The sequence below is a fragment of the Aulonocara sp. 'chitande type north' Nkhata Bay genome, linkage group LG5 (genome assembly GCF_057382095.1).
Source record: "Aulonocara sp. 'chitande type north' Nkhata Bay isolate Kocher_YH1m ecotype deep benthic linkage group LG5, A_spYH_male_GT1.1, whole genome shotgun sequence".
Lineage (NCBI taxonomy): Eukaryota > Metazoa > Chordata > Actinopteri > Cichliformes > Cichlidae > Aulonocara > Aulonocara sp. 'chitande type north' Nkhata Bay.
Genome location: NC_141348.1, coordinates 42362857 through 42377662, shown reverse-complemented (window position 1 = coordinate 42377662; position 14806 = coordinate 42362857). Strand labels below are relative to the sequence as shown.

At 38.2% G+C, this 14806-nt stretch overlaps 1 protein-coding gene across 2 annotated transcripts; it reads right to left on the bottom strand.

Moving 5' to 3' along the window:
* Positions 1-892: 892 nt before the first annotated feature.
* LOC147331406 (butyrophilin-like protein 1) lies at positions 893-14593 on the bottom strand. 2 transcript variants are annotated; one of them, XM_086293697.1, is made up of 6 exons: positions 14297-14593; positions 7757-8098; positions 5831-5866; positions 3103-3381; positions 2824-2961; positions 893-2113 (listed from the first exon to the last, which is right to left on the bottom strand). In XM_086293697.1, the coding sequence occupies exons 1-6, from the start codon at positions 14385-14387 to the stop codon at positions 2094-2096; spliced, it is 906 nt and encodes a 301-aa protein (XP_086149823.1). In that variant the 5' UTR covers positions 14388-14593; the 3' UTR covers positions 893-2093. The 2 variants fall into 2 exon arrangements, with proteins under 2 accessions (XP_086149823.1, XP_086149824.1); XM_086293698.1 differs by lacking the exon at positions 5831-5866.
* Between the last annotated feature and the right edge of the window lie 213 nt (positions 14594-14806).

Below are 14806 nucleotides of genomic sequence, written 5' to 3'. Positions count from 1 at the left end.
CCTAATTTCAGTCGAATGCTCCTTGCAAAAGCAACATAAATAGTTGGATGACCTATTGCAGGTTACTTTTTTGGTGAATTTGATTATATGTCCATTCTTACCAGTTTCTTTTTCTCTCTTTGCCATTTTCATCTTACGGTCATCCTCTCTCAGACTTTGTGCTCTCATCCAAAAGTTAAACGTAACAGTAAAGCAGAATTTACAAACCAATAAAAGGTATAAACTAATCCATATCAGTTTATAAAAATATTTTAAGTGCACACTGTAACATCCTAACATTAGATTAGATTAGATAGAACTTTATTAATCCCTCGGGTGGGTTCCTCTGGGACGAGTTGGCAAATATAGCTTTAGAAAAGGATGTCAGAAAATAATAAAATACATTATCATTACTGTTACTATAGAAAGGGTCTAAACTTGCCTGATTACAGTTGCCTGTATGTTATTTAGCAGAAAGGAAATTGGAAAATTACTTATGCTGTAAACTATAAACCATTGGAAGCTGCCAAAAGTATAGAATAAAGACATTTTCTTTTTTAGTGCATCATTGTTTTTCTGAAGCCAGCACTCTGTTTGAAGCCATCCTTATATTTCCATTTTGCTCTTTACAGTCTCTAGTAGTGAGTCAGCAAAGTACTTTTTCATTTTCCTGTACACCCCTATGCTGGTTCACACTGTAAAACTCAACAGACCTCAGTTCTGCATGTACAGGTGTATTCATAAGAGTTTCAAGGTGGAGATGGAGTGGAGTGTGGACAGATGTAATCACTGACAGCCCAGTTGGAAGATAAAATCCTGTTTCACAAAGAGCTAAAACTACTGTACCAAACACATTCCCAACAAAAAGTAATGATTTTTCTCTTTTATTTTTGAAAATAATTTGTTTATTCTGTATTTTTTCACCGAGATGCAGTAAAAGTGGTTTTGTAAAAACAGTTAAAAAAACAAACAAACAGTGAACTCACTGGCTACAGATATACAAAAAAACAAAACAAAACATAGAACCCTCAAATTTTTTTGTTTTTTTGTTTCTGTTTGTCACAAGGAACCTTATAGCAGGGATAGCTCAGTAGGTAGAGTGGTGGCCCCATGATCGGAAGGTCGGGGGTTCAACTCCACTGAACGGCTACCCTGAGATACCCCTGAGCAAGGTACCGTCCCTACACACTGCTCCCCGGGAGCTGCATTGGTGGCTGCCCACTGCTTCACTGGGTGAATGGGTTAAATGCAGAGGAGTATTTCCCTATGGGGACTAACGCATACACATTTACATTTTAAGAGAAACTCCCACTAGGGCTCAAATACCTGGGACGGATAAAACCTCTTCATCAAACTTAGAGAAGTCCAATTGCTTTCCAAGCTCCTAAGGCTGGGCATGCACTGTCCTGCTCAAGCTGTACGATTGAATCGCAGTAGTTAGAGGTTCGTAGGTCAAGATGCATGGCCTCACACTATATGGCCTGATGCTCTGGTGTTACCTGAGTGCTCACACTGTGCATCTATAACATGAAGTAAGAACAAGAAGCTTATAACACAAAATGTCTGTCAGAAAGCATTGGAATTGAGCAAATGGTTCAGGGGTTACAGATGTTTAAAAAAAAAAAAAAAAAAAAAAAACTAAGCCTAAAACTATCTAATTATATAGATGGCTCTCAAACAACATCACAATAAACAACCTGAAGGCCAAAAGAAAAGTGCAATGTAATAAAAGATGTTACATTTTTAAGCAACACTTTTTCTGCAAACATAATATATACAAATATTAATATTTCCTTTCCATTCATACAGTTTCCACAAAAATAGCATAAAAGACCCTGCTTGAGAGAATGCATTAAAAAAATGATAACCCAGTGGAAAAAGGAGACTAGAACTAAAAACAAAACCTAAGCAATACACACACACACACACACACACACACACACACACACACACACACACACACACACACACACACACACACACACACACACACACACACACACACACACACACACACACACACACACCAATAGCTTGACCACAAATACTTCAATGGCAGACTGATCAAATTAAAGCATTTGGTTTGATTTTTCCTCCATCTTCTGAGGTGCCCTTCAAATGTTCCTCCGACAACCTACAACAGACACATTTTACACAAAATTAATGCTTAGATATTTTGCAAAAACATTTGAACCTTATCATCTCAAACATCTAAAAGTGGAAATTGGAGGTTTGTCTTTTGATTAAGGCTACTCGAAGATAAATAAAAAATTTTTTTTTTGCCTTGTAACATTTCAGTGTTACAACCACAACCGGGTTATGCCATCTCAAAAAAAAGAAAAGAAAGAGAATTTTGGGCTTTATCTGATTGGCTAAACATTTTATGGTCCAAAGTTTTTCTATTTATAATTATTGCTTTTTGATCAAGTGTCTTTCTTACCATCAAAATGAATAATGTTCCTAAATATAAAGATTTGTTTCCCATCATGCAAAGAAGCCATATGTAAACACGAACCAGAAGCACCATTGTCCTCTGAGCCAAAGCTCAAAAATGAATGAAACGGGATCATCCAGTTTGTGGATGGCTCTAGCCACACTAGGGGTGACGAAACCAAATCCAAGATTTGATTCAATCCATTCTGTTTTTGAGCAGCTCTTCACCTCAACTTGGAGTAATTTAGCCCATTTTAATGTTCAGAACACATCAAATTCTTGGATATTTCTGGGTTTATTGCATGAACTGCTATCTTTAATTTCTTTAACATGCATTTCAAAAACATTATTTTTTACTTTATTCACTTTTTTTTTTCGAACAACTTCTTTGCTTTGCCTTATATTACCTACCTTTACCAAAGTGTATTGTGAGCTTTCTTGTAGCCACAAGCAGAGCAATAACTGCAGCCAGGATCAAAGCTCCCAAAAATATTCCAGCTACCAACCATTCAAAAGTGACTGTTCGGCACCTCTCCTTGAACAGGCTTTCTGAAAGACATCACAAAAACTAGAATATAAATGTGTGTAGATTATGTAGAGGAGATTTCTTTACAGAGAAAAGAACAAAGCTCTTCACATTCTTAAAAGCTTTGAAAATAAATTTTAATCAGACACTAAGGGGAATCTCACTTGGCAATGCAATCTTGCGATTATTCACATGATGGAAGTCCTCCTGTTTGACCACACAGTAGAAGCAGTTGGTTTCGGTCGGGGTCACAGTAGCGCAGAGGTTGACATTGTAGCGGCCTCCTCTTTCTGAGATCTCTAGCTGCTCAGCAGGAAGAACATTTCCGTCACTGTCCTCCCACTGCAGTGTCGGCTGGGGGAACGCACTTTCAATGACACAATTCAGCTGCACCCCGGATTGAGTGACATCAAGTATGGTGATATCAGGCTTTGGAGCAGCAGCTATGAACATAGTACATATTATTAATATTAATAATGTGTGTTAAAGAAAATAAAGAGCATGAAGAATTGACTGAATGCATAGATACACGTTTAGGCAAAAGAAGGCACAAGAAGTGCAACATTTTCTCACTGAATTGGGCACTGGGGGTCCTATATGGATCAGATGTGTGACTTCACCACAAATCCCATGTGGTAGAAAAATCTGACACAGACAGATTGTCTTTCTGTACTCTGTACAGTTGGGAAAGTGACATCTGAGAGAAATGTTTATAGCCAGAAAGCTGGTAACGAGCTTCTTTAATCAGTCACTTAAAGCCAACATTTTCGGCTGTGAATAATGGCATCATGTCTTTTACAATAATGTAGGCTGTTGTATTTGTGATGTCACTGTGTGTCTTTTTTTGTCAAAAGGCATGTACAGGAAAAACTGTGACTGTAAATTCTTGCCTTGTGCAAGTAAGCTATCACCTGTGTAAGAACTGTACTGTTTCAGATGGTAAAACAATCCACAAATATTTTGCTCACGCTCCTAATGTTCTAATGAGTATGGCCACAGCAGCCCAAACATTAGCACAGTGGTTCCCAAACTTTTTTTTTGCTAGGCCCCCCTTTGTTTTACAAGAAAAATGTTCCCCCCCTCCCCTTCCCCCGCACAAACACATCCTCCAACCACACACACACCCATGTTTTGTTTTCAAACTCCATTGCGGTTTATTTCACACCATTTGGTAAACAATTAAACAAATAAAAGTAATCTGCAATAAATTACAGGTAGTAATAAAACGAAATACTAACTCTTTTACGCTACGGCCACACCTATACGGGTAAAGTTACGTTGAAACCAAGCACACCATTGCTTTTCTTGTGACATTACCAATAAGTTTGATGTGTCACATGGCCCTCTTCCTATTGAAAAAACAAAAGTTGTATCCAAGATGGCCGACTTCTAAATGGCCACCGTGGTCACCGCCCATCTTGAGGAGTTTGTCCCTCACATATACTAATGTGCCACAAACAGGACTTTAATATCACCAACCATTCCCATGTTATTACGGTGTATCCATATAAATGACCCACCCTGTATCAAGAGCTAACATCTCCAAAATGTCAGGAGTAGTTAGTCATTACAACAAGTGTTTGTGAACTAAAAAGCAAGAATGTGGGATACTGTTTGTCTGTGATTTGGAGATTCCAGCACGTGCTCCTGACGCAGGGGAAACTAATTCTGCAGGGGAGATCTACCTTGGCAATTGTGCAGTTGAAGCCAAAGGGAAGATATGCTTCACTATATTTTCTAGGGAGTGGGCCCTACACTTTGGGAACCTTTGCATTAGCACATGTGCTGCTGCCAGCTGCTCCACTGTCTGTCAAATTAATTCTATTTCATAATTGGGCTGTTCGATATATAACGATATATATCGGATGACGATATTAAAAACGTCTATCGTTTCATTTTACACTATCGTTTGTTTCGTGGTGTCGCAAAATAAACTGTTTAAAATAAACAGTATTTTTTCATCATTCTGATGGTCACTGTAGTGCATGGGTGTCCAACTCCAGGCCCCGAGGGCCGGTGTCCTGCAGGTTTTAGATCTCACCTTGGGTCAACACACCTGAATCACATGATTAGTTCGTTACCAGGCCTCTAGAGAACTGCAGGAGCTAATTTAGCCATTTAAATCAGCTGTGTTGGTTCAAGGACACATCTAAAACCTGCAGGGACACCGGCCCTCGAGGCCTGGAGTTGCCGCCCCCCCCCCCCTCCTGCTGTAGTGGCTAAATTAATTTCTTAAAGTTCTTTCTCTTTCTCTTATATGTAATATAACCAAACTACGGATGGACAAGCGCCTGTTTTTATGCGTTGTGGTTAACAACAGTGACGTTAACACCAAACCTTTCACAATAAAGCTGAAGATCCTGTTGAGACTTTTCAAAATAAACTGAATCACATGAAAGATGCAGAGTGTTTACGGATGAGAAGTAAAAAAAGAGCCGCCAGGTGCTAAAAAATAAACCTTGTATTCAAACATTAGAACAGGCTTTTCCCCGCAGCACACCGTGTAATAAATACTCACAAAGAAAACGGCGGCCGTTACAACTTATGTCTAAAAATGTATCGTTTCATGCATCGGTTAAAACACTCGACTCCAGCAACACGACGCGCAGCTGGAAACACTTCCCGCAAGTCGAGCTGCCCGAGATTCACAGAATTTACAGAAAATGTTAAATTTTTGTGATTTATATCGTTATCGGACGATAGATGTCTTATATCGGGATATGAGATTTTGGTCATATCACACAGCCCTATTTCATAATATTAAGAATAGGTTATCTCATAATGATCATCATCCATCACTACAGCATCCTAATTTAACAGAAGGATCAGGAGAAATTTTATTTTAATTTGATTTACCTAATCAATTTGTTAATCTGCAAAGTGTGAACTCACCTGCTCTTTCTGCTGATCGGTCTTTAAGGACAGGATCTGAGAAAACAAATTCATTCATTCATTTTTGACAGTACAATTTAAAAGAAAAAGCCTTTATTCTCCAAGAAAAAGCCAACATTTAGCTCACTACACTAATAGTTTGTCTTATTAGTGTTGTTTCCATTGGCAGGATAAAAAAAAAAAAAAAAAAAAAAAGCAGGAAAAAAAAGTTGAATTATAAGATTAATATATAGTTATATCAATATTTTTTTCATCAATGACAGTTATTGTAATTTTGTATTTCTGTACAGCACTTTGGTTGTTGTCCTCCATTTATAAACGGTCAAACATAATTGGACCCCTTCCCTCATTATACTATGACAAATTAGACAAAAAAAAACTGAGGTTGCCTACATGTATTGAAGTTGCATTTGGTAACTTTTCACTGGAACTCTCAATATGAGGCTAATAAATAAATCTATAAGAGATAGCAAAAACTTTACAAGTGGCCAGATCATCAGAAGCAACACCAAAAGGCCTAAAAGACCACAGAAGACAAATAAAGTCTTAAGAGTCTTGGTGTCACCCTTAATAGTATTCTTTCTATTAAAAAAAACAAAACATCACTCTGTCCTCATACTTCTATCTTTGTGACATTAATTGTCTCAGTCCATCTCTCACACCTAACAGTATTGCAATCCTTGTTTACAACCTGTAAGACACAGAGACCGACAACCATTCGCACCTATGCAAATCTGTGGGAGGAAGCCGGAGTACCCAGAGAGAACCCAAGCAAACACAGGGAGAACATGCAAACTCCACACAGAAAGACCCCGGTTTGATGGTGGAATTGAACTCAGGACCGTGCCAACCACCGTGCTGCCACTTAGAACTGACCAAAGAATTTCTAAATTAAGCTAGAGTGTAAGTGATTATGTCCAACAATGACAGAAGTCTCTTGATGTATGCTCAATCATCCAGGTAAGGAAATCCCAAAAAGTCCATCTGGATGTAGTGTCTGACAATAGAATAGTTCCATCTTTCATTGGCTTTAAGGCCTTGATAATACACTAGGAACAATAAGTAGCTTTATTAGATTATTTTAGTAATCAAATATTCTATCAATTACTCATTGATTAATCGGGTAAGAAATACTTTTTTCTTACTAATAAGCAATAAAAGATATTTAAAAGTTGGAAAAAAAACATGGGTCTGTCAAAATGAACTGCACAGTTACTGAAATGGAAAGCAATGTTTTAAAATTTAACTGAATACTGCAGCTTAAAAAAAACCTCTCAATTGTATTTATCTATAAAATATTTATATATATTTATAAATTTCATTTTTAAATAAACATAACTAAATAAGGTTTCTTGGAAGGCTTTCTGATGATTTCTGAAATAATCTTGACAGTGTTCCATCTCCTTTATTAGGACTATTTGTGTTCATTTTAATGAATCTTTGTGCATATATATGTTTGTGTCTGAGTGTTTAAGTGCACAGTGAATGAATGAGTTTGTGTTTGCAGTAGGGCTGTGTGATATGACCAAAATCTCATATCCCGATATAAGACATCTATCGTCCGATAACGATATAAATCACAAAAATGTAACATTTTCTGTAAATTCTGTGAATCTCGGGCAGCTCGACTTGCGGAAAGTGTTTCCAGCTGCGCGTCGTGTACCTGGAGTCGAGTGTTTTAACCGATGCATGAAACGATACATTTTTAGACATAAGTTGTAACGGCCGCCGTTTTCTTTGTGAGTATTTATTACACGGTGTGCTGCGGGGAAAAGCCTGTTCTAACGTTTGAATACAAGGTTTATTTTTTAGCACCTGGCGGCTCTATATATTCAGTTGAGGGCATATATATCTCAATCAGAGCATAAAACAAAATGAGGTTATGAATTGGATTTATGGTTTTACTAATTAACGTTATGCACTCACCAACAAGCAGCTCAACTCCGAATGTTTGCTGTGGCTTCAGTTTTGGAAAAAAACAGGTATAGTTTCCACTGTCAGCCACTGTGGTGTTTGTGATGATGATGGAGGCGTTACCAAGCTGCAGCTCTTGTTGAAAATGTCCGACCCGTCCTCTGAAGTGCTTGTCTTGACCTGAACGTCCATTATTGTAATGAAAACCAGCATCATACAGGAACACCTCTTGTTTTTGGGGACCATCTTTTGTCCAATCAAAGACATTTTGAACAAGGTTCTCTTTGGTGTTGAGGGAGCAGGGTAAGACGGCATTGTTTCCTTCGAATACAACCACTTTGATGAGATCTGACCCTGATGGACAAAACATATTTTAATCAGTATATATTTAAAAAGGTAAGAAAATGAAACACATACTGGGCTCTAGACTAAATTTTGCCATGGATGTGCTGGCACGCCTAACTTTTTTTCATAGGCGCACCGGCACAAAAGTTAGGCGCACCCAAATTTTTCAACCTTAACACTGCAGTTTTACATGCGCACTTTTTTTGGGGGAAAATTGTTGTCCATACAGACAATATTAATTTGTAAGTGATTACTAACAATCTTGTCAACACAAGGTTCTTTATTTGGAGCACAGTTCTGCAAGAAAGATAAGTTACTGAAAAAGTGCTTGTGCTTAAAGTGCTTTGGCACTCTTTGGCAATATTGTAGACAATGTTAAACTTAATCATCACATCGGCTCCTCTGACGACCTGTTTGCTGTTGCATGCTGCTGAACGGCAGTGGGGAGAGGGGACACTTGGGCAGTGCATTTATCGCAGCATATAATGTGTTTTCTGGATACACTGCTGCTTTTTCAGCATTCAGAGGTTGATGGCTCCATGTCAGAGCTGGCTATGAATTTCAGACGGATCAGGCCTTAACTTAACAAAAAATTATCAATAGTTCTTTTCATCTTTTTTTATTACCCACAGCTACATCCACTTGTAGTGGCCTAGGCTGCTCACTAGGGCTGGGTATCATCACTGATTTCTATAATCCATCCAATCCGATTCACAAGTAGGGCTGCACGATTAATCGTTAGAAAATCGCGATCTCGATTCATACTTATGTGCGATCTCATTTCCAAATGACAACGATTAAAAGAAAAAAAACAAACAAAAAAACAAACAAACCGACGACGACGATTGTACCGCATTTTGATCCGGGACGTAATCTGCATGAAAACAAGCGCTCACTCTTCCTGCTCAACAAGTGACAAGGGCAGAAACTTATACCACGTGAACAGCTGGCTGTTAAAATTAGCAGGGAAAAAACCACGGAGAGCACGTCAGGGATGATGAGAAAGTGACAGGAGAAAATCCGTCCCGGTCAACCACCCAAACATCAATAACGGGAACCTTATACAGCGCTTCCCTATACCCGTCGAACTCCCGCAGGCACAAAGAAATTACGGAGGCTATCACTTATCACCTGACCAAAGATATGGCTCCCATCAACACTGTGCAAAACGAGGGATTTAGGAAAATGATCAACACCCTAGACAAACGCTACACAGTGCCGTCCGCAACTATTTTTCTATTGTTGCACTACCTGCTCTGTACATGCAGCGTCGAGCAACGGTGGAGACGGAATTTCAAGCAGTACAACATTTTGCGGCAACGACAAACGTGAGACATTTGTTGTTTTTATGTTTATTTATTGTTTTTATGTTCAGTCTCAACTGTTACGAAGTTGATGTGCAGTTAATAAGTGCAATAAATATTTATACTGGAAAAGAAAATCGTGAGAGAATCGTGATCTCAATTCTAAGCCAAAAAAATCGTGATTCTCATTTTATGCAAAATCGTGCAGCCCTATTCACAAGGTCCCAATTCGATTCACTTTTGAAATGTTATAATTCTGATCATTTATCAATACTGATACATGTGAGACTTCATCAGAGGTGTGAGCATCACAGCAGATACCTTTGTGTCAAAGTAACTGAGGATAAAACACAGAAAAACATGAAGGAGATTTTCCTGGCCTGGCTTTTTATAGCAGATAACCTTAAAAATATTCTGCAATTTTGCATAATTTTAAAAAGTTTAAATTTCTTCAGTATTGAACAGCGGAAATGTCTGAGGTCACTGACTGACTGACTGACGGTTCAGTGAATTTTGGTTGGAGTAGGGCTGCTCGATTATGGCAAAAATGATAATCACAATTATTTTCACTGAAATTGAGATCTCGATTATTTGACGATATTTAGTTAACCCTTTAAGACCTACCATAGAACCAAGTCTACCAAGTTTACATGTTGTAGTGCCATTTTTGGGAGCATTTCAAGTTGCTATACATCAATACAACTGTTATAGCCCATATTTTAATAATATGTATGCATTAAGTCCATAGTAATTACATTAATTGCAAAAAAGTGCAATAAACTACAAAAAAATTGAAAATCGTTTTTTTTCTTTTTCTTTACTTACATATATTTCTACTTTGAGAAATTTAAGAGGTTTATCCCTCAAAACTTTAAATACAAAAAAGTTGCAAAAAATAGTTTACACCAACAGGAAATTGATTTTGAGTGTCTTCATAGTTTTATTTTGGAGATACAGCAATTTTTATATACTGCAGGAAAAACAAAAAACAATCCTATGATGCAAAGAAAACAGCAGGTGCATCAAAATAAACTATTTCCAGCAGTGCAATTCGAGTTCCAAGCATCCCAGCAACTATTCAGAAAAGTCAAACATGACTTCTAAAAACACCAGTATAGGCTTTTAAGGCCTACAAGTAAACACTACATTTTCCGCGAAAATGACGTCACTTCCGGTTTCGGACAGGAAATGGCGGACATGCGATTTACGTCTTTTTCAATTTGGGAAGTGTTAGGAACAGCTGATCAGATCGGCAAAGCGTGTTTCTGGAATATTATGTTTTTGTTCCTGCAAGCGCTTTTTATGCAATTTTTGCAAAGATATATGTGGAAGGAAACTGTGACCGAGGACAAGCTGATGGCATCAGATTTAAGTACAACTCCTCCAGTTTCACATGCAAAAAAAATTTTTGCGCTAGCTTATGCGGTTCCGGTTCTACAGGGATTTAAAGGGTTAACAATAACAATGTATTGAATAATGACTTTAAAAAAATAATATAAAATAGTGTGCAAATGTTTGCAATATAAGAAATAAATGAAAAATGTAAACATCTATGTTTAGTGAACTTTGCAGTGTTGCTCTGTGGTGCAGCTACAACACTGTAGCAAAGTTTACACACTGTGTCTACTTGATCCACGTCTGACTCCGTGAACCCATAATGTTTCCACACTACTGAAGTTTTTTTCTTTTTTTACCTCTTTTCAACCAACGGCAGTCACTCTCCTCTCCAAATAACTTCTACTTAGCTTTCCGAGCTTCCCTCAGGTCCTCTCAATTGTTGTGACGCGTGTTCGAAACGCAGAGGTGCGCTCGATTTGCCACACGGAGCAGCGCGAGAGTAAAGCATGAGGGAGGTGCTAATAATCGGCTCAGTCATTTTTAATGATCGTTGAAAGCCCAGATCGTAATCGTGATTAAAATTCGATTAATTGAGCAGCCCTAGGTTGGAGAGAGATAAACCTCAAGCTTCAGAATCTAACACAAAAAGGACGTAAACACGAAGCGCGGACCCGACACGTCAAAATCAGTGAGCTGCTGGCTTTCAGCCCCGACTGCTTGTCCGTCGGGTGAGAAAGCTGAGAAAGACAAAGCTGATTCTGATGCGTCGGTCCGCTCTGTTTACGTCTTTGTGTGGAATCCATTTACCTGCTCTCATTTACTCTTTGGTAGTTGTTGAAATAGTTTTGAGAGCTTTAACCTGAGATTCTGGCAAAATACATTTATATTTAGAAGTCGATCCAGGATTTAATGAATCAATATTGCTTTATTCAAGCTACTCACCTCTCTCTATCTGCCTGCACTTTCAAACGTACACATGTGTAGGACTACAGGAATATCTGGACCACGGCCAATCAGAAAGGTCCGTCCTTGACTATCTCTGATTGGTTTACACCACGATAGGGGCATAATGTGTTTCTGTTGTTGACCACAACAGAGTTGCAGAGATTTTTTTTTTTCTCCCTCACTCGAACAGCTGGTCGCACCAGTGCGACCTAGGATTTTTTTAGTCGCACCCTTGAAATTGGTGCTCTAGAGTGCGACATAGCACATCACCTCTATTATTCTGAAACCTGTGCTTGCATACCAGTTAGTTAGTAAGCAATTTTATTAATTGTAGGTTTGATGTTTGTTTAAATTATTTTAGTAAATAAATCAAACAGGCAAAATTTCTTCCAGATCTGTGTAAAGCCAACATTTAGACTTTAACACAGTTTAGGATCTGTCAATTCTTTATACAGGTTTTTTGCCAGGTTTACATACAAACTAGAATTGCTACCTAACAACTATACTCCACCATCAAGTTAACTCGTGGATCACAGCTGATCCGGATATGGAGCAGCGGAGCTCCCCTCAGACGCTACTAGTCGTTCTCTGATTCGGCAACGCGGAATCTACCCTGTCTATTGATACTGAATTTCAAACTCATTAAATGCACGCTCGCAGAAGGAAGAAAATGCCCTCTCTGCCTTCTGTACATTACCAAGCACCTAAATCTAAGGAAACACCGGAACAAAAAGCTAGGTAAGTCTGACCGTCTTATTTCTGCAGCCACTGTAAAACCACAAGGTGTTTCTTCCGTTTCACCACAACATATACATTTCATGTAAAGAAGATCCCCTGTACGTGAATATTCAATTTGGCACAATCCCGAAATGAGCATGCCTTTCTCTAGATACGGATGAAACTACTACAGCCCCTGCAGCATTATTATCAAAATGACTTCAACACATAAACTTTGACTTGCTTCAAACTCAGTTTACTGTGCCCCTCAAGCTCACGGCTAGCTTGAGTCTGTTAAATCACATGTCAACTCCTCGGACCTCTGCGTCCGGTATTACTCTTTTCTCACAAATAAGTGTCTCTCAAAATGATCCTCTGATCATAACCTATTTTAAAACCAAGGTCCCAAGTCTTGGTAGATGGTCAATATCCAGTACGGCCACGCTCACAGTATTTTATTATCAGACTTCTCACTTTTAATAATCAACTCACTTCACTACAAAACCTCATTAAAAACATATTATTCAAGACCTTTGGAGCTGGAACTATCCCAGCTGTCTTAAGGCTAGAGGTGGGGTACATGCTGGACAGGTCGCCAGTATGTTGCAGGAGACAGACAACCATTCGCACTCAGATTCATACCGATGGGAAATTTAGAATTATCACTTAACCAATTAACCATTGTTGGCAATTGGTTAACAACAATGCAACCATAGAGCCTCTACTTACTGTAAGCCTGTTCAGCACTCATTTTGTAATTTGTGTAGGTATTAGTAATACAAAGGAAATGTGAAATTATCATCCTGTCTGTGAAATTATGTTTCAGAGACAGGCTGAGGGTAAGATTATTAACTGTTGTGCTGTAAATTTATAATCTAAGTAGGAAGAATGCACAAGATTCTCTCTTTTTTAAAAAAAAAAAAAACATTTTGTAGTCAGTTTAGGAGCTAATGCAGACAGAACACATGTCTGAGTGGAAGGATGTGTCGAATAAAGAAGCTACAAGGAGACAAAATAGTCAAGGTGGATGAGTTTAAACACCTGGGATTAACCATCCAAGGAAATGAACAGTGCACAAGAGAAATGAAGAAGGTTAGAGTGGGTGAAGATGAGTGTCAGGGATGATTTGTGACAGAAGAATAGCAGTAAGAGTGAACGGGAAGGTTTATTAGAGAGGCAAGGCTGAGATGATGACATGTACAGAGGAGGGAGAGTGACCGAGAGGAGGATACGCAAAGGATGAGGGGAGATGGAAGATGAGGATTCACTATGGCAAATGCTAAAGTAAGCAGAAGGGAAAAAAAGGCAAAGCAGGAAGAATAACAAGATTCGTACATTCAGGAAATTAAAATTATATTCTACATTAATCTCAACCCTAAGAAAAATTAACAGTAACTGAATCACTGCTAATGACCTATTTCAAGGTTGACTATATCATTTTTGCAGGTAAAGATTTTTCTTTTTTCTGTTTAACTGTAATGTGATAACTAAGATTAAAGAATAAGGCAGTGATGTGTTCATAAATAAGTCGTTTAAACTTCTTGTCTAAAGAGAAGCCATTGGCAGTTTACGCCAGAGATCACTGTAGCTCACCTAGAATGTATTGATGATTCTAGCTATGTTTCAATATTTTAATACATTTATTACAACCTAACCTAACTTTTGTTGCTAGTACAGTAAATGCTATATTAAAAATGTTATGTTAGGAAGCAGATTTTATTTGACAAAATTTATTTGATTTAGACACGTTTTTGCACAGGTAATTTTACGATTCAGTTTACTAAAATTGCCACAGAAAGTGAGTTCTACTTCACAACAATGTGCAAATCAATTAGCAAGAATTGCTAACGTCAACCGTAGTTCTTTATGACTTGTATCGTTAAGGTAACATTAGCTTTCTTACCGTGTACATTTCCAGCTGTTACTGTAAATACAGTCTGAAGAATAAGACAGTGAAGAATAACGCACAGAGGGTTTAGCGATGCCGACTTCATTTCCAGACTTTCCACTAGAGTCGGGAGTTAGCAGTGATAGGTAAACAACGGTTTCTATCCGTGCGCTAAGACGTCAAGCTAAGCAAACCACAACTGCAGACTGACTGGACAGTCAGAAAATAATTTGATTTGACACGTTGGTATTAAAAAAAACTTTACCAAACTAGTCAACAACTCGATCAAAAAGAACGATCCGTACCGGATAACTACTTTGGCACAACACCGGAAACCCGATCGGTACCCCGCATGCGCGAAAGGTTTCTATTTCCGGTCATAGCGTTTTACGATAGTTATAGGTCAGAGTATCTGTTAAGATGTTAAGAATAACAAGTATATCTTAAAATGTTTGCAATAATGAAGCATTTCAGTAAAATGTAGACAAAAACGAAAGATAAAAAGATAGTTACGGATCAGGACTC

Bases quoted from the DNA above. Each gene is read 5' to 3' on its own strand.
- LOC147331406 (XM_086293697.1), bottom strand. From the start codon at position 14,387: ATGAAGTCGGCATCGCTAAACCCTCTGTGCGTTATTCTTCACTGTCTT. The intron at 3,382-5,830 runs GTGAGTTCACAC...CTATGTTCATAG, and splicing joins CCGATCAGCAGAAAGAGCAG to CTGCTGCTCCAAAGCCTGAT. The intron at 2,114-2,823 runs GTAGGTAATATA...TGTCTGTTGTAG, and splicing joins CACAATACACTTTGGTAAAG to GTTGTCGGAGGAACATTTGA.